General features: G+C 41.1%; 1 protein-coding gene across 1 annotated transcript; it reads right to left on the minus strand.

The window, feature by feature from the left end:
* Positions 1 to 1267: 1267 nt before the first annotated feature.
* On the minus strand, positions 1268 to 8310 carry PRR14L (proline rich 14 like). Its single transcript, XM_061465939.1, has 6 exons — positions 7859 to 8310; positions 4875 to 4943; positions 4035 to 4203; positions 3636 to 3742; positions 3451 to 3522; positions 1268 to 3033 (listed from the first exon to the last, which is right to left on the minus strand). Exons 1-6 carry the CDS (start codon positions 7897 to 7899, stop codon positions 2751 to 2753), a joined length of 741 nt encoding a protein of 246 aa, XP_061321923.1. The 5' UTR covers positions 7900 to 8310; the 3' UTR covers positions 1268 to 2750.
* Between the last annotated feature and the right edge of the window lie 10695 nt (positions 8311 to 19005).

Genomic DNA, 19005 nt, shown 5'->3' on the forward strand with positions numbered 1-19005 from the left:
ACATGTCCTTTAGATATATGCAGGACCCCAGAAGATGCATCCTCTATACTTGTTTCTTTCAATTGTCCGGGACAGAAGCAGCTCAGAGTGGCAAATACCTGGCTTTTGCACAGCCATCACTCCCAGTGTACAAGCAGCAGCCACAAGGAACAAGACTGTTCCACAAATGCTGTAAACAGGAACAGAGGTGGGAAAGGAAGAAAGAAAAAGTGCACAAGCATGGCTGACATCTGTATGCTGGAGGGGCAGAAGAGATGCTTTGTCTAAGTAAGCTTACATCATCATACAAATACTAAACCAAAGAGAATAATGCTGTGTATTTAGGTTGCCACAAACTAAGGTCTGCGACATGCTAGGCAACTGCAACATCATTTTGTAACTCCAATTATTGTAAACAAAAGAGAATCTAATGCTTCCACTGCTCTGCTAAGAACGCTAAGAAATGATATTTCAAAGCAATCAAAAACAAGACGGAGCAGGGAAGCAGACCAAAAAACCCCCCTCAAAACAAGAAACCCCACAACCCAAAGGAAAAAACACATTCCATGATCTGAAGCACATTAGAGGTCTGAACTTTGCCTGGACCCAAATTTCCTCCCACCCCACCCATACCCGTTTTCCTTTAAAGCCCCAGTAAGATTCAGCTCAATTGTGTCACAGCACTAGAAGCCTCCCACATAAATGGGAGATGAATGAATGCTGTGTAACAATCCCATTCTGTAGCATACAACCATAAAAATATATATCTCACTCTTGCAACAGCTTTCAACCAGTCAGTAATTAGGCTAATAAAAACCAATATAGGGAAAGTTTCAAACACTTTTTTAAAAGGCAGTTGACCTTTCGATTTTTAGGGATTTCTTTGTACAAAAATAAAGAGGATCAAAGTGTTGTACAGCAGCCCCAACAGGTTAACCAGACCCTCCTGCTGCAATTGTATGCCACTATGTTCAAAGTTTGCCTGCGTTATTTTACCCTCAAAACTCAAACACCACTCCTTGAAGTGTGCACTCCTCTCTTCTCTAAAGTCTTCCTGATTAAAGACAACTGGCCTTCAGAACAAGAATGTAAACTTCCAGGAATCCCAGCACTTAAGCTGGGAGGAAACAAGCCCAAGTTACATTTCCTTCGAGATTCAGCACACAGACTGTAATACTCCTCTTCTATTTCTCCACTTCCAAAGCTCTGGAATTTAACACATCACTTGTTAATTTTTAGTTTTCTGTTCAGTCAGTAACAGAAGTGGTAAAGCAACAGAAGATAATGATGGTATCCTCAGTCCTGCATTTATTTGACTTCACTAAAAATACCCACCCACTAGACACTTGCTTAGTTTGAAGGTAAATAGAAACTCTGTTCTATGGGTAGGGAAATAAGAAAGTGCAAGTTTCAAGTGACAAGTGAGAGAAAGAACAGAGTAATTTGAGCATTCCAGCAATGACTGCTTTGCCTGAATAACTTCTATAGGCACTAAAGGACAGAAATTACCTGAACTGCAGCTAGCATTCATTTTGAATTATGCTTCAAGTAAGTGTGAAGTTATCCCAAGAGCGGAGCTCCCTTCCCTCACATGGTATAGCTGGGAAATTGCCCAGTGCTGCATCAGATAATTAGAAATGGCCTTACATAATGAAACAGAAAATTCCACATGCCAGGAGGCTCTTTGAACAACACTAGCTGTTATGTACAACAGTGCTGTTATACATGTTTAATTATGAGCTACATGAATTAATGAATTGTAAATCTAAAATGATAGAAAACCCTCTCAAGATAGAAAAAAGATTTATTTTCTTGTTGGCATTAAAATCAAGTTGGTATTTTTAATAGAATTAAAATCACTTAAAAATGAGCCTCAGATTTTGCTGGTGTTCCCTGCATGCAGCAGCTCAGCTCAGTTAATAAAAATCTTTACTTATGTATCCTGCAGCTTAACATCCTCATGGGCTAATTACCTTTTCCTCTGGAGGGAGAGGCTGCCATCAACCAGGTAGGTAACAACTCTACTATTAGGGAAAAATTAGTACTGGGCACATTTTTTTCTTACAGTATTACCTTTTTTTTGAGCTCAGACATATTAAAATATGTCCTCATACAGCAAATAAAGAAACATATACAAAGTGCAAGTTATTTAAAATCTAGTTATGTGGGGCTTCTGCTGCCTGAAGCCAGGAAGGGCAGAGAAACTCAGAAGGAACCTTCTAAGTAAACAGAAGGAACAAACAATTGAAAGCAAACCCAGACAGCTACTTTTAATTATTAAAAAGTTAGTGGCATATCAAGAATGTGTTTGCTAGAATTTATCTTTATCAAATACCATATCTCTTCTGTCAGGTTGTTCAAAATAGCCATTACAGTAACAACAGCAGACTCAAATGTGCAAATGATCTGAAGTTCAGAGTTCTAGCATCACTGAAGGTGCACTACTTCCTCCTTTATACTCCTACTCTACCCCCCATAAAGTATTTAAATGTAATTAAACATTAGCAGTAATTTCCAGGGGCTGGGAAAGGAATGGTAAATTGGATGCGGCTGTGTTACACTCAGACAGGGACCTAAAAGAATCCCTTCAATAGCATAAAAAAAAATAATAACTTAAAGAAAAACCAAACAAAATAGCACCTTAATGAGGGCCACAGCCAAAACCAGCTCATCACATATTAGAGCAGAGTGGCAGAGTAATGTATGAAGAAGTCAGTAGGTTTCTCCCGAAAAGACTAAAATACTAAAGGAGCTGACTGGACCATTTTCAGCTAAATGGCTCCCTCAGAGGCCTGCTCCTGTTCAGCCTCATTTGCAAAGAAGGCATCAAGGTCCATTAGCTTCTGACTCAGAAGAGCATCTAACTCTGCACTCGGGAGTGCAGCTTTTTTTGCCCGGGTGAAACTACCCACTGCTTTGATTTTGCCTCGTCTCTTCCTTTTCCGAGGAAGAGTAAAGTCCTGAAACTCCAGAATCCGCTTCCTCTTCTGCTGGCTGACAGAGATCAAGCATCCATTTTTCTCCTTGGGCTCTTCAAAGATTGTTTCCAAGCTCCTAATAAAAGCAAAGGATAGAACCAATGAATACTCAGGGAGCAGATAACCACCTTACCAGGACAGGAAGTCCAGTGGATTTTATAACCCAAGTAAACACACTTCCAGCTTTTACATTCTTACAGTTCCTTCACACCTCTTGTAATGTGTACTTGCCTACAGTGTACACCTCCTGCAACTGCACATTACTGCTAGCTAAATAACCTGTTATTGGTGCACAGATTGGGTTGCTTTCAGTCCAAAAGCACAATTACAGAAACAGTAGAAGATCAGATTTTTGAACTTTCCCTACCACTTTAAATGAGAGCAATTTAAAAGATTTATCTCCCTTTTAGCTTTCAGACACCTTTAATCTCCTTTCTCTCTGCCTAAGTAATGCACATTTATCTTGGTTTTCTCATCAGAAAGCAGAACCAACCTGGCTGGAGGAGGGGACTTGTAGTTCTTGTTTGTGTAAATTTCTTCTAAGCTAAATTCTTTCTTCTTAAGCCTGAAAGTGTAACGAAGAAATCAGTCAAGGAAGAAGAATTTCAAAACTACCTCTCTTCACAACAAGCAGGTTTACAAGAGCCAGTATGAGTCCATTTATAAGAGACTGCTTACCTTTTTGGTTTGGGTAATCCCATTGGAGTAAGGTTAGGGTCTGGCTTAGGAACAGTTTTCCTGATTGGGATTTGTGAGACTTTCTTTGGCCTCTTTTCTGGCTCAGTCTTAAGAAAGAAAAAGGGATAAAGACAGGAGAAAAAGTTAAAATGAAGGAAATAACAACCATACTAGTCAATAGAATTCCCTTTTGAGCGTACATTATCTATAGAATAATCATTCCTCTTTGCTTTGCCACCTCCATTCTGCTTGAATAAAAGGAAGAAGCATCACAGACTAGGCATAGCAGCCTGTTTTCTCTCCTCATCTTTAACAGTTATTAGACAACATTCAGTAGCAAGAACTTCAAGTTCTGGGGAACCAAGAGCCCGAGACACCTAAAATCTAAAATGAACTCACTTTTTCCAGTTCTTTGTCATCCTGGGATCTAAGACAGGCTGGAACAGAAGCATCACCTCTATCAAGAGCATGGACCTGGAGTTCAGATGCTGGAAGCCTGGGGGGAGATGGCGATGATTCCAGATGTGAGCAAGGCTTAGGTAATGGAAGAGGGAATGAAGTTTCCAGACTGTAACAGAGAAAGAATGGAACATATTAGATTAATACCCAATTTATGCTACAACAGCATACCATGCTCTCAGGTGATATTCCTAAATTGCAATATGAGGACAAAAAGCAATGCAGTTCACAGTAATTGCCCAAGTGAGTGAACTCTTTCTGCAGTACAGTTAAAAGTTTACAGCTCTACTTAGTAGCTACTGATAAAAGAAAGTGATTAATCCTCCTTTTCTGCCAGCAAAACTTTGACACAACTATTAATTATACTTTTTGTTTCCAGATAAATATAAAATCTTTATCTTTGCCATCCCAAAGCTGGAAAAGAATAGAAGGAACATGCAGCACCTAGCATCCTGACATCAGTCAAACAGAAAGAACAGAGATCCAAGTAAGGAAACAAACTTCTCTAGTATCAGATATTCATTTAATAAGCAGTGGCACAACATGTTTGAAAGTAACAGAATTGCTCTGTGCAATGAGCTACATGGTGTTTGCATTAATGCCCTTCCACACTTCTCCATTACACGATCCAGTCAGTTTACTTCACTAACTTTTTAATCAGAAAGCTATTCTTGCAATAAGCTGCCAAAACCTGAAAGCCAAACTGACATAAGCAATGTCTTTCTGAGAAAATTTATGATCCCACTACTCAGAATAAATGCCAAAGTTCAAGAGACTCACCAAATCTCATGACCTTCAGTCTGTAGTGCTTCCATATTCTGTATAGGTAAGTGCGGTGTGATGGCATAGCTGGTTCCAAAGAATGAACAAAACAAAACAAAGACAGACAGAAATTAGGTCTACACTATAAAACAGTTGAGGGGAAAATTGTTAGTATAAACTCGACTGGAAGACAAAAAATGCTAGCATCAGGAATGGGAATGAAAGACTAAAACGATGAAAGAACAAGCCACATCTGCCATTTAGTCCACTAAATTTCACTGACAGCTTGCTAGGGAAATAGTCCTACTTTCACTTAAAAATGGTAGTGATGAGAAAAGGAAACAAAAGTACAGAAAGAGGGAGACAGCATTAGTCTGGAACTTGTAATTGTTTCTATGAAAGTCTATATTCCTCATTCAAAACCCCCAGGTTTTAAAATTAAAGTAACCAAAAACCATGAAGGATTTGGCTACTAAATAAAAAAGAAGGGAAAGGAAACGTTTCCATTAGATTAACTCCCTGTTGTCTCTAACTCCCACAGTCTTACTTGAATATACTTAGTTGACTGGAATAACCAAAGGCCTTTCCATAAGGGTTGGTAATTACCATAACTCTATGTCATAAAAGCACAGCATCTCAAAGCCCTTCAATATTAAGCTTTATTTTTGTGCTCATACTATTAATAGCAGGGTGGAAAAATCAGCTGGGACAGCTTTTATTACATTAAACAGCAAATCTTGTACTTGCTGTTCTCCCAAACTAACAGCTAAATGTATGTCACAGTTCTAAGGCCAAAAAGTTACAGCCAGACTGCAATGCTACAGATAAATGAAAACCAACCATGCTGGCAGCACAGATAAGTCCAAATATAAGGAGGTCAGAAAGACCCATTTCTTGTGTTTGCCATTTAATATCACAACCATAACATTTTTGTTTTCTCCATGTTCCAGTTGCTATCCCAGTACCTGGAACCTGTATCAGTAGTGCATCAGACCCTTCATGCTAGAGGCAGAGCTTACTGATTTATGCAATAATAATAAAAATAAATTACAGGGGGAGGGAAAAAAAGACACTTTAGAAATTTTGAATCCAAATGAGCACTAATTAGAAAAAATATTTCACTTAAAGAATGCTTTTACTGGAGGTGGAAGTGACAGAAGATTCTTAGGCAGGAGAAATACTCCAGTTCCTTGTTTTCCTGTTATTAAAACAACTAACTATGAATGAAATAATTTAAAGAGGACAAATCTGTGCCAGAAATAAATGGGCTGTGGACAGCTGGGAGCCCCCTGTTGATTTTTCTGTTTTTTTTTAATATCTTAATTTTAAAAGGCAAAGATTTTTGATCATACTGGGAGCTGAAAATGTTTTTATTCTGCACCAAACATACATCCTGTATTCCTGTATTTATACACCAAACATTTATTTCATAGGAGACTTTTTTTTTTTGAGTACACACAAATTTAAGATAGATTTACTGAATTATCCTGTTGGCACTGTTCCTGCTAATGGCTTTCTAAAAAGATTTATTAGTTGATGAGAAAAGGTTGTCAATCTTAAGCAAAATGGGATCTAAAATTGTGTCAAATACTTGAAAAGTTACGTTTTGTTCTTTATGTTGCTTTATAGCAAAACCTTTAATATTACTTTTTGCTTAACTGTTTTACGAATAGAACTTATTTGCTGCACTTATTTAAATTTCCACAAACCATCTTTTCAGCTCGCTGCATGCTACAACAGCTTCACCTTAAAGCAAATCTGAATGGGCAGAATTGAGGCGCTCTAATACATGCCACTGTAGTGTATTTTAGAGAAAATAAACCCAAAGTTAAAACAGTCTAAAACTCAGTTTGTTTTTCACTTGAAGTGATGAAGTTTGATTTGGCTTCTTTCCCTTTGGGATAAAGATCATTCATAGCAATACATTCAGTTTTTAAATTACCCTTTATGTTAAGGAATTATATCCTCTTGCACTTCAACTAACTGGATATGCTGTAACAAGCTGCCTGGGAGTCTGTGGACTTAAGTATAGGAGAAAACATGGAGCATAAAGTCAGCTCTGATCTCCCAGTCCAAGGATAACATGCCTCAACAACACAAAGAAATTCACCTCAGACGCAGGCCTGAGTTTTAAAAAAGTGTTTGTTTTGGTTTGGATGAATGGCAACAATATCTTATATTTAAGTTTGGTGCCCAAACTCTAGTTTACTGGTGTGATTTCTTCCAGAGTACTTATCTGTTCTCTAGAAAATTAAGCATGATACATTGACTCACATGGAATCAAAAAGAATGCAGGTCCAACAGAATGTGCTGTGAAGTTGTCTCTATGCCATTCTTCAGCCTCGTTCTTTCAGTGCAGACAGCTCCCAGAGTGGAGCAGTACTTCTGTAAGCTCACTCACACCTTTGGTAGGCATTAGAACTTATACTAAATGAGGTACTTAAACTTTTAGGTATGTTATCCTTCTCTACAAAGCAAAGTAGAGCAGTAGTTTATCTGACAAGAGTTTTGGTTATACATATGTCGAGCCACCGACATAAAATAAGCCATATTCAACAGTTCTTTAAAGGCTGCCATATTAAAGAAAATATTTAATCAAATGGACTTTTCTATAGTGCTGGTGATCCTGCACTCTGTGTCCAGAAAGCTCAAGACCATAAAATCAGGGACTGAGCTGCCTGTGTCACTCAGGCATAAAGGGCAAAATCTTTGCTCAAGAGCATGCAAAAATCCTGTAGCAGAGCTAGGAACCTCTTCTCTCATTTTGTTTCCTAGTAAAAGGAATGCCAAAGTTACATATAATGAGTAGATACCAGTCCTCTTCCCATTCATAACAAGAATGATGCACACACAAAATTCATTACCAACCTGAAGTGGAGCTACACTTGCTTGTGCCAGCAATACCTCAGTCACATACTATCAAAAGGCACAGCATACATAAAGAGGTTTCAGCTAGCATGGAAATGTTACGGAATACAATTAAAAATTTAACTGAATTCCACCTCTCACTCCTCAGGATTCTTCCTAATCTGATATTGGGCATTTTTCAGTGGTTCCAAGTGGCACTTGTGGCTCAGACCTCTGAAAAAAAACTTCCCTACCTCAGAAATCCAGTTGTTCTGCAGTCACTCTGAACAGACCTAATGAAGTAGCTCACCTTTCTGCATTATCTATTCTGATGCATGGTGTGAATATTTTGCAAGAGAAAAGAAAGAGTTAGCCATTCTGCCAAATAGGAGACTGTTAAAGAAGTGAAGGCGAATATATTTAAATTCAGTTAACAGACTGTTCTGTATGGAAGAATCTTCCATGTTGAGGCATTTTTGGAGTAGAATGTGTAGACTTGGAACAGGGGAAACTGACCCTCCACTGCAAGCTGCAATTACTCTCTCCCTCTCAAAAAGGAGCAAGTACATACCTTGTATATATTTAATCTCAGAAATAAATTGATGGGTTTTACCTGTTTGCGATGCCCACAGTTGGCTGCCACTTGCAATCATTGGAATGGAGAGGAGTGATTTCAGAAGGCCAGGCAGAAGGACCATGCTGACTCCATATGGATAGTACCCTGCCCAATGAGTATGGCAATGAAGAGACGAGGTCATCTGATACAGAAGGTGGATACCTTGCCCCTTTCAAACCCTGTGCGAATTGTGATATAAATAGTCTCTGGATGGTAGGAATATGACTAGTTATATTTCTTCTTCTTGTCCAAATCCTGTAGCATCCAGGGGAAGAAATTGCTAACACTGTGTGAAGGCCAGCCATGGAGCAACCGCCTCTTCTTTCAGCTATGGCATTCCTTCGCCGGTCACGACGAAGGACAACAGCCCCTGGGGTTGTTAGAGAGAGAGAGGAATGCAGTTCATTATTTGGACTGGAATCTTCTTGGAAAGCTGTTGTATCTGAACAGCTCTGAGACAGGAAAAAAGAGAAAGTCCACTTCGAAGGCGGTGCTGGCGTTCCTCCCAAAACTGGTCCGTGATGTACAGAGTGCTGGGATGTCATCCCTGTGAGGTCTGTCACAGGACTGGAGTCCAATTTTATGTGAAAAGAAACTGGGAAAACTGTGGTATCCAAAAAAGAGGTTGGAGGCTTGTGGCTCAAGTCTGAAAAAAGTATTTTGGTAGATTCTACAGGATAAAGTGCCAAAGGCTGAAAGCTGAACATCTTGGTGCACCAACTGTCAGCCCAGCGTGACTGTAAGTTCCTGTTAATGCAAGAAAAGGCTTCCGATAGATTCTTATACCTACGTTGGCTGTACCTCTCACCCGCTGGAAGAAGTTCAGCAGAACGTGGCAGAGGTTCTACCTTATGGCTGCTCTCGGCAGGAGCCAGGAGCTGGCTGGCCATGGCAGACAGCTTGCTCAACAGTGCTGGTTCTTTGGTACATTTTCTAAGTCTCAAGCTGTTCAACAAACTGCACCTCTTGGCCCTCTGCCTTGGCATATGCACACACCTCATGGCTGCTTCTGCTCCCGGTGCTGGTGGTTTACATGGGAAGTACAAAGATTCGAGAAGTGTGCTTTCCTGTTTAGGGAATACCTCTGGGGGAATCTCAAAAAAAGGTGAGCTTCTATTCTTTTTGCTTTTTCTTACTACTTTTAGCTGATATGATGTGAGAACTTTTTTGCATGTCCTTCCAGGCTGTCTCTTTAATGGAAGAGGCTCTCTTTGCTTAGCTGTAGTTCCAAAGGCACCAGCGATTCCATCATACCCTAAATTAAGGTTCAGGTTTTGCATTTCTGAATCCTGAGTCTTCAAAAACTGTGAACTAATAACATCTGTGGTAATCTTTGGCCTTTTGACTTCTTGTAAAGTGCTACATAGTTTATTTTCACTGCTTCCAACAGCAAAAATCTCATCTGAAGGACTTTCAAACTTTGTATTTCTTGATGTCACCAACTCACGTGAAGAGCTGCACAGGAGTCCAGAACTGTGCAACATACTTGGTCGCAGTGTGATTTTTGCTTTCTCTTGATATTCTGCCTTCTGTTCTTGTTGTGCCTTGTCTGACAGATGTTCTTCCATCTTCTTACACTTCTTCTTTTGTTTAGGTACCTGACATTTCTCTATTTGATCACATCTCTCTGAACCTGAAACCTCATTTTCCTTGCAAACAGAATGAGTTGGTGTAGTGTCCTGGCCTTCTGTAATCAAATTTACATTATCTTTGCTTTGTGCATTTAATTTGTAAGGCACACATACTTCATTGCAAACCACACAGTTTGGGGGTAATTCTTTGCAACTGTTTGGTAGTGTCGTAGGTGGGTAAAACGGGGTCATTGTATTACACTGCAATTCTGGTGAAGTTTCTGCATCAGATGCAGCTGCAGCCTGACAATCACGCTGAGTTTCTGACAGGAGATTGGTACCTGCTAAGTTTCTGAGCTTTGTATCACTTGTTCTTTCTTTTGAAAGACTATTTAAGTTAGATCTTGGGATTTCTTCCAAAATCTTTCCATAATTCTCAGTACTGAGAGGGACTATTTTGCTACCAGGCTTTTCTGAATCTTCTGAAAATGCCCATGAACAATCTTCTAAATCAAGAAAAGAACCTGTGGGCAAGGTTTTTCTAGGGTCTACTTCTCTTCTCATCTTCTCTTCCACACATGTATTCCTAAACTTCTCTCCACAGTGAGTCCTTTTTGGTTGGGTCTCATCCATGTCTTTTATGCTTAGCATGCTATGCCCCTCAGCTCTCAGACTTTCTTTGCTGTAGGCACAAACCCTTGAGCATTTTGCACCATTCAGAAAGCTGGTTGTGGCTTCATTATCTGACAACGGAACCTCAGGTTTGTTGGCTTTTCTCTTACCAGACATTGTTACAGAAAGAGGCTTTGCCACTGAAGAATCTTTGCCAAAAGCTTCAGCTGCAGATGAATCGCAGTTATCCATTTGTGCATTCCCAGATAACAGACACTGCTTTTCTTTCTCAGGCAGAGAGATTCCCAGGTCCAGAACTGATGGTGTTTCTGAATCCACCTGAGTCTCATTATAAGAGTCTTGGATGTCAAACTTTCTGAAATGGGACACAGCAATACCCTTTTGAGTGTCAGTTTCTTTACAAGGCTCAAATGTTAACTGTGGGGAAGAGTTACTTAAGATAGATTTTATTCTCAGACTCTTGTTTTCTGTCTCTGAAAGCGCATTCATACTTTCTGGCTTATATGACAGACTCCGAGGAATTGATGAGAAGGGCAAAAATTGGGCACTAACTGGATTTTCCTGATCCTCCACTGATGACTTCACCTTTGGCAAAGACTGCTGCATTTTGTTTCCTGCAAGTACTGGCTCTGCTTTCTCTTCTGCACATTTGATAAAGCAAGCACGCTGTGAACAATGTGATTTGCTATCAGAAAAGCTTTGTTCAAGACTTCCTTTATCTTCTCTTTCACAGCTGTTCTTGTGTTCTTTTTGTTCGATTGTCTTCTCTTCAGTTAGATCGCTGACGAAGCCCATGTCTCCTGAGCAGTGTTCATTTCTCTCACCATTTAAAGAGTCCAAATCCATTGCACTCTCTTTCAGAGTTCCTTGAAAATTGTCCTCTCTTACATACTCAGGAGCTACTGGAGGCAGGTCGTTACCTGTTTTTAACAGTATCTCTTTGCTCTGACTAGAGCCAATTGATATTTTGGTTTCTTCCACAGAGCTAGCCTTAGTTTGTAAGCCAGTCTTTGGCAGTTTACTTAAACTTTCTAAATGTTGCTTGCTGCCTGGAATCGGGCCATCAAACTCACTCTGAGACGCAAGATTCTCCATTGGACGAAGGGTCTTCTCTGCTTGAATATTCCTGTTGCTGGGTAACGGACACCTCTCACAGACTGAAGCACTGTACTTGGAGGGGTTAGCTGTGAGCGATGACACTTCTTCCTCCTTACACGCTCCCAGTTCTCTCTTCTTTGGGCCTAATGGAGAGTTGCAAAATCCAAAATTATGAACACAGGCTTTTTTGTTCAAATATCTGACTAATAGCTGTTCACTAGTTTTATTTCTCTGATTGCCTTTAGGAACCTTTGAAGCATCCACAGTTCTTATTCTATCAAAATCATCTCTCTGGAGAGCACACACGCCGATTTGTTCTTTTGCCTCATCTCTGCCACAAACAATTTCACTGCCATCTGTTACTTTACAAAGACCAAATCAGTTCAAAACCTCCATATTCTTATTTGGAACCTCATTTCTTACCAAGGTAGCAATAGACTTCTCTGCAGTGTAAGCTGAGCAAAGTGTGGGCTTTGCTGTGGAAACATTTATCCCATATAGATCTACACCTCTGTTGCCCCAGACATTTTCACAAGGAAGAGATTCACATGCCAAAGGGAAGTGTGCTTTTGGAAAGATGAGTGCCTTTGAAGCTTCTCCTTCCAAATTATCATTTTCCTCAGTCTTCTTATTGACCTCAACATTAAAGGAATGACTGTTCAGGAAAACATCATCTCCATGTGTACTCCCTGATAAAACACAGGAAGTACTGGCAGCTGTACACTGGTCTTTCATACTCTGATTATTACAATTCCATGTGTCACTATGTTCATTTTCTAAACTAGTGACCACACTCTGTGTATCTCCCACTGAAGACTTCATGTTCTTTTGGGAAATTTTGCTTGTCACATTAGGGTTCTCAGAAGTCCTGGACCTTACTGAAGACTTGAATTTGTCTTTATGAAGCACAATTTTAGTGACTTGCTCCCCTGTTGTTCCAGAAGCACCAACTAATTCTTTTCCAGATAGATTATCCTGAGCCTTGTCCCTGCTTGAAACTTCATTAGCAGTACAAGGCAGACACTCATTATGACGAGGTTCTCTTGATTTTTGTACAACAGGAGGTAGAGTTACATTTAGTGTACAATTCAAATTAGCTTCTTTGCCACTGGAGAAACTGTCATTACTATTAGCTTCTGTAGCTTCAACTAAACTGCCAGCCAACTCTTCTGCTGTTGCATTACTCTCACATTCCTTTTCAAGTGGTTGTGCCTCAGGTGACCCTTTTTCTAGCTTGGTACTAAGATCCAGACAGCTGTGGCTACTGGGAGGAGAAATTTTACCAGAGGGATTATAAAAGCATATGTCTGTCTGTCCAATTTCACAGGAAGCAGTGTTGCTCCTTTCCATCAATAGACTATTTTCTTTCATATCATCCTTGCATAGATCACTGACAAAGAACTGCCAGTGGTCCTTGTTCAATTTATCACCATTTCAAATCTTTCTTTTGAGAACTCCTCAGGAGATGAAGCAACAGAACTAAAAACTGAAGAATGACAATGCTCAGAATTAGCACCCTCTTGACCTTCAGGAGAGCTACAAACTTCAACGCTACCTCCCACAGCAGTTTTTCTCCAGCCTTCAACAGCCTCTTCAGATTCAGACCTGCATGATTTACCTACACTAGAACTTCCCTCCCTAATATCAGATTTAACACTAGATAATCCTTTCCTCCTTACCACTGAGATCTGCTCTGTTGGTACAGATATGAAGGTCTGATTTTCTCCAAACCCAGTTCCATGATCATAATGAGTCCGAGTTTCCATGTTTTGGGGGAGTTCATTGCTAACTCTGGAGGCTGCAGTACTATTGTTTTCTAGTGGGGTATTTCTGAAGTCCTGAGGACAGAATCATAGAATAGTTAGGGTTGGAAAGGACCTTAAGATCATCCAGTTCCTACCCCCCTGCCATGGGCAGGGACACCTCACACTAAACCATCTCACCCAAGGCTTCGTCCAACCTGGCCTTGAACACTGCCAGGGATGGAGCATTCACAACCTCCCTGGGCAACCGATTCCAGTGCCTCACCACCCTAACAGGAAAGAATTTCCTCCTTATATCCAATCTAAACTTCCCCTGTTTAAGTTTTAACCCATTACCCCTTGTCCTATCACTACAGTCCCCAGTGAAGAGTCCCTCTCCAGCATCCCTATAGGCCCCCTTCAGATACTGGAAGGCTGCTCTGAGGTCTCCACGCAGCCTTCTCTTCTCCAGGCTAAACAGCCCCAACTTCCTCAGCCTGTCTTCATACCGGAGGTGCTCCAGTCCCCTGATCATCCTTGTGGCCTCCTCTGGACTTGTTCCAACAGTTCCATGTCCTTTTTATGCTGAGGACACCAGAACTGCACACAATACTCCAAGTGAGGTCTCACGAGAGCAGAGTAGAGGGGCAGGATCACCTCCTTTGACCTGCTGGTCACGCTCCTTTTGATGCAGCCCAGGATATGGTTGGCTTTCTGGGCTGCGAGCACACACTAAATCCATCTCATGTTCATTTTCTCATCAACCAACACCCCCAAGTCCTTCTCCACAGGGCTGCTCTGAATCTCTTCTCTGCCCAACCTGTAGCTGTGCCTGGGATTGCTCCAACCCAGGTGTAGGACCTTGTGCTTGGCATGGTTAAACTTCATGAGGTTGGCATCAGCCCACCTCACAAGCGTGTCGAGGTCCCTCTGGATGGCATTCCTTCCCTCCAGGGTATCCTGGACACCACATAGCTTGGTGTCATCGGCAAACTTGCTGAGGGCACACTCAATCCCACTGTCCATGGCAGCAACAAAGATGTTGAACAAGACCGGTCCCAACACCGATCCCTGAGGGACACCACTCGTTACTGGTCTCCAGCCGGACATTGAACCATTGACCACAGCTCTTTGTGTGTGGCCATCCAGCCAGTTCTTTATCCACCGAGTGGTCCATCCATCAAATTGATGTCTCTCCAATTTAGAGACAAGGATGTTGTGTGGGACAGCGTCGAACACTTTACACAAGTCCAGGTACATGACATCAACTGCTCTACCCCTGTCCCTCAGTTCTGTAGCCCCATCATAGAAGGCCACCAAATTGGTCAGGCAGGATTTCCCCTTAGTGAAGCCATGCTGGCTGTCACCAAGCACCTTGTTGTTTTTCATGTGCCTTAGCATGCCTTCGTGGAGAATCTGCTCCAAGATTTTGCCAGGCACAGAGGTGAGACTGACTGCTCTGTAGCTGCCTGGATCATCCCTTTTCCCCTTCTTGAAAATGGGGGTTATATTTCCCTTTTTCCAGTCATCGGGATCTTCACCTGACTGCCATGAATTTTCAAATATGATGGCCAGTGGTTTAGCAACTTCATTTGCCAGCTCCTTCAGGACCCATGGATGGATTTCATCAGGACCCATGGACTTGTGTACGTTCAAGTTCTTAAGATTATCTCGAACCAGATCCTCTCCTACAGCAGTCCCTGGGTCTGCCTTCCAAGACTTGGGTGGTGTGGTCAGAGCCTTTGCCAGTGAAGACCGAGGCAAAGAAGTCATTAAGAACCTCAGCCTTCTCCAAATCCAGGGCAGCCAGTTCTCCCAATAGCTTCCGGAGGGGGCCTATGTTGTCCCTAGTCTGCCTTTTATTTGAACGTACCTATAGAATCCCATCCTTTTATCCTCAACATCCCTAGCCAAGGTTAATTCTAACTGGACCATAGCTTTCCTAACCTGGTCCCTAGCTTCCGGGACAACATCCCTGTATTCTTCCCAGGCCGCCTGTCCTTGCTTCCACCTTTTATAAGCCTGTTTTTTTTCATTTGAATTTTCCTCAGCAGCTCCTTATCCATCCAAGGAGGTCTCCTGCACTTCCTTCTAGTTAGGATGCAACACTCCCAAGCTTGTAGTAGGTGATCCTTGAATATCAACCAAGCGTCTTGGGCCCCCCTGCCCTCTAGAGCTATATCCCATGGAACCTTACTAAGCAGGTTCCTCAAGAGGCCAAAGTCCACTCTCTAAAGTCTCTCACCTGAACATGTGCTTGGTTTTCTTCTGCACAAGAAAAACTTACACAAATCAGAACCATATGCCATATAATTTAGATCACCAACATAATACTTATTACAGAAGGCAAATAATATGTATTTGTAACACTGAAGCTCAACACAGCTGGGTATTTTATCTGCTCTATCCTAGAATACAGCTGTGCAGAGTAGCCATTTCCATTCCTTCTTCCTTAAAGGCATTTTTGTCAGTAAGTCATCCCCAGGAAGACAATGTGTGCCTCATTCTGCCCAAGCAATGATTATTAAGAAACTGTTTTGTAAACTCACAAAGAAGGGGCTAATTCAAATTACAGTGAGTGTAGAATATCTTCATATTCAAAACTTCACACGGAATGTATTTGCTCAGACTTCTGCATACCTTATCTGTGGTTTCTACTAAGAACCAAGACTTGGTGGCATTCTAAATACAAGCTTTGCTTATATCACAGCACAGAGGGAGAAAGAAAACAAATACTAGATGCAGGCAAAGTGACCAAAGTATTTGAAGCTAGAAAATTATGGATCGTAATGAAATTAAGATTTGTTTTGTTGCCCTCTTCCTTTGGATTCTGCACTTTAATCTTCATTTTTTAAAACATCAGCAAATGGAAGAGTCTCTTTCTTTTCCACATCTTTGCTATTACTGCTCTCATATTATCCAGCTTTGAAACAAAAGGAAATGCAAAACATCTGCTGTTAACACCACTTTCTGCTTTGGGGTAAACAAGTATTTGACTTAAATAACTAAAACACATCTTGTACATAAAAGGGCCTCAGGAAAAGTGCACATGCTGTCAGGAGAAGGCAGAGGATTAAGTTTTCATATTGTTCTAGCTACGTAGGGTAATAGTTTCTACTGTAAAGCAAAATAAATGAGCTATCCCACAGTCACTCATCAATTCCGAAGCAACAAAAAGTAATCTGGGACAGCAGGTTGCTAAACTACACACCTGTGTTCTTCAGAGATCCCACTGCTTCGGTGCAACAGGTTCCCAAAGACTTCAATTCATGCTGGTTTAAGTGAGGGTCCTCCTGCAACAAGACAGGAATATTAGTGGACACTGATGGATTTCCTGAAACGTTCAGCATGTTTCAGGGGCTGCACCTGCTCATCTGAGTCAGTTCTGAGTAAGAAAACTACTGAGAAACCTCAGGACACATCAGTCCTTGCATGGAAGCAGCCTTGCATTGCAATTTGTTCACACAGTTCCCATCTGATCCTATCAGTCACTATCGTCTCCCTGTTAAACCCTGATGCATCCAAAGGTTTGTGTTTAGCAGCAGTGAAGTTTTGTAATCTACGCAGTCAAAATATAAGCACCTTAAAATGCAAATTGTCATGAATTTGAATCAGAAGAGTAATCCAGTCCCTAAGCCTATCTCACGTCCCCAGACCATTACTGTACACTCTGTAAGACACGTGCGCTTTCTCTTCCTTGGTAGAACTTGCCTTATACCGCTCCTTCCCTAGCCTCAAAACCACAAATCCAGGAGCAGATGACCTCAGTGTAATTGCAAAAAACCCTAAGCCAAACCAAGGCCCCACAACCAAACTACCAGCACTATGAAATATGGGAAAACTCATCTTGGAAAACAATGACTGGCAACTTCATTTAACCTCATTTTCACAAACTTCTAAATAAATCCATCAGATACCAGAATCCAGAGTTAAAAACCCGAAATATTTTAGTATTATGCAGAATACAGTAAGCAGGTCTGTAAAACACAGAACTATGCACCATATCCAGGTATTCTTAATGTCCTTTCCAACCCTAACTCTTCTATGATTCTATGATTTCCTGGCTGGTGTGAGTTCAGTCACCATACTTTTTTTCTCTCCTATGTTCTTCTAGGGAGTGTGAAAACTATTTACAAATGAAAGAAAACTGAGTTTTGTGACTGTTCAGTTTTCAATAGAGTATTATTTAGCACATCTTTCAGCAGCCTTTACCTAGAAAGAACATCTTGATCATCAGGGGTGATAAAGCGGAGGAGTTAAAAAAAGCCATGTAAGTCTCCTTTTGAAAGAGGAAACTGACTGCGATTTCCTCTCTCAATACAAACAGTAATAGTAAAAATGATGAATAATCTTTATTTTTAGATTAAGCCCTGAAATACTAAACTGAACCCCCTGTAGCATTATAATACTATTACTAGTCTGAAATAACTATTAGTATTATTTACCTTAATAACTATTATGGTACCAGTAGAATATGCTGTACCCACAAAACTTGGATACTGGCAAGGAGCTCTATCTAAGTTGTTTCTTGTTTTTTTCAGTCAGTTTTGCTCTACGTTCTGCTACATCCCTGCATTACACCATCCCAACAATGTCTAAGAAAATGGAAAGCTTGATGTTACAAAACACTGCTTGTCTCCTGAAGTAGGGTCTAATTTTGCACTGGACCCAGGCAATCCAAATAACAACACCCATGCCAGAAGCCCCAAATAAGAAACAGGAAACCACATGGACAAAGTCATCCACCCAGTCACTTTAACCCTACATTCAAAACATCACACAGGGATGCATTTTGCCATTTGCTTACTTGTTTTTCCAAGCTTCCCCCAGGAGCAGGAGTGCAGCATTCAGTATAATACTCCTCAGCATCTTGTGCCTGTTTGCCACCTCTCTGGTATCCCTCACTAGAACAGTCTAGTCTCCTGAAGTTCCTTTTTTTGCATTTTTCATCCTCTTCAATGTCTCCAGACTTCACCAATTCTTCACCAAGGGATTCTGCTGGCCCATAAGAAATCACCTGGAGCACATCACCCAAACCCTGGCAGAAGCTCTCTACTCCTGGTGTTGCGCAATGCTCCACTGACAGACTGCTGCCGTGTGCCAGCACAGGCACTGACACACCAGGCTTTGCACTTAACCCAACCTTAGGCTCCGACACAGCCATAAGTTCCGTGGAGATGCTTGTGAGCAGCCCAGGGTACACCTCCTCTATTCCATCAGACCCCGAAGAATCAAGGAGAGATTCCACCCCAGATGAGAGCATCAGGGCAGCTGAAGATTGGTTCTCCTGAGCTTTTCACAGTTTACCCTAAAAATAAAAGCAATGTTAAGTCAACATACGTAGGAGTAATCTCCAGATTAAGAGGCACAGCTTCATTCATCAAGATTCCAGCATGTATGTTTAAGAAAGCTACTTGCAAATAACGTTTTAAGGAAGGAGCTGAGAAATGTTTGAGTTTCTAAGCAAATGCTCATTAACAGAGGAAGACAGCATGAACAGAGAGACATCCCCAAGCCTTGTTTTCATATTCAAACTTCTTCCTGCAAATATAACGTCATCTTCTGGAATACCTGAAAACAGACTATCAAGCACATCAGTAGGGCTCATATTAGGCATCCTACCCCTCAGCTAAAACCAAAGC

Source organism: Pezoporus flaviventris, unplaced genomic scaffold (assembly GCF_033815535.1).
Source record: "Pezoporus flaviventris isolate CSIRO_AGI_PZ_B2104156 unplaced genomic scaffold, CSIRO_AGI_Pfla_v1 ptg000041l, whole genome shotgun sequence".
Taxonomy (NCBI): Eukaryota; Metazoa; Chordata; class Aves; order Psittaciformes; family Psittacidae; genus Pezoporus; species Pezoporus flaviventris.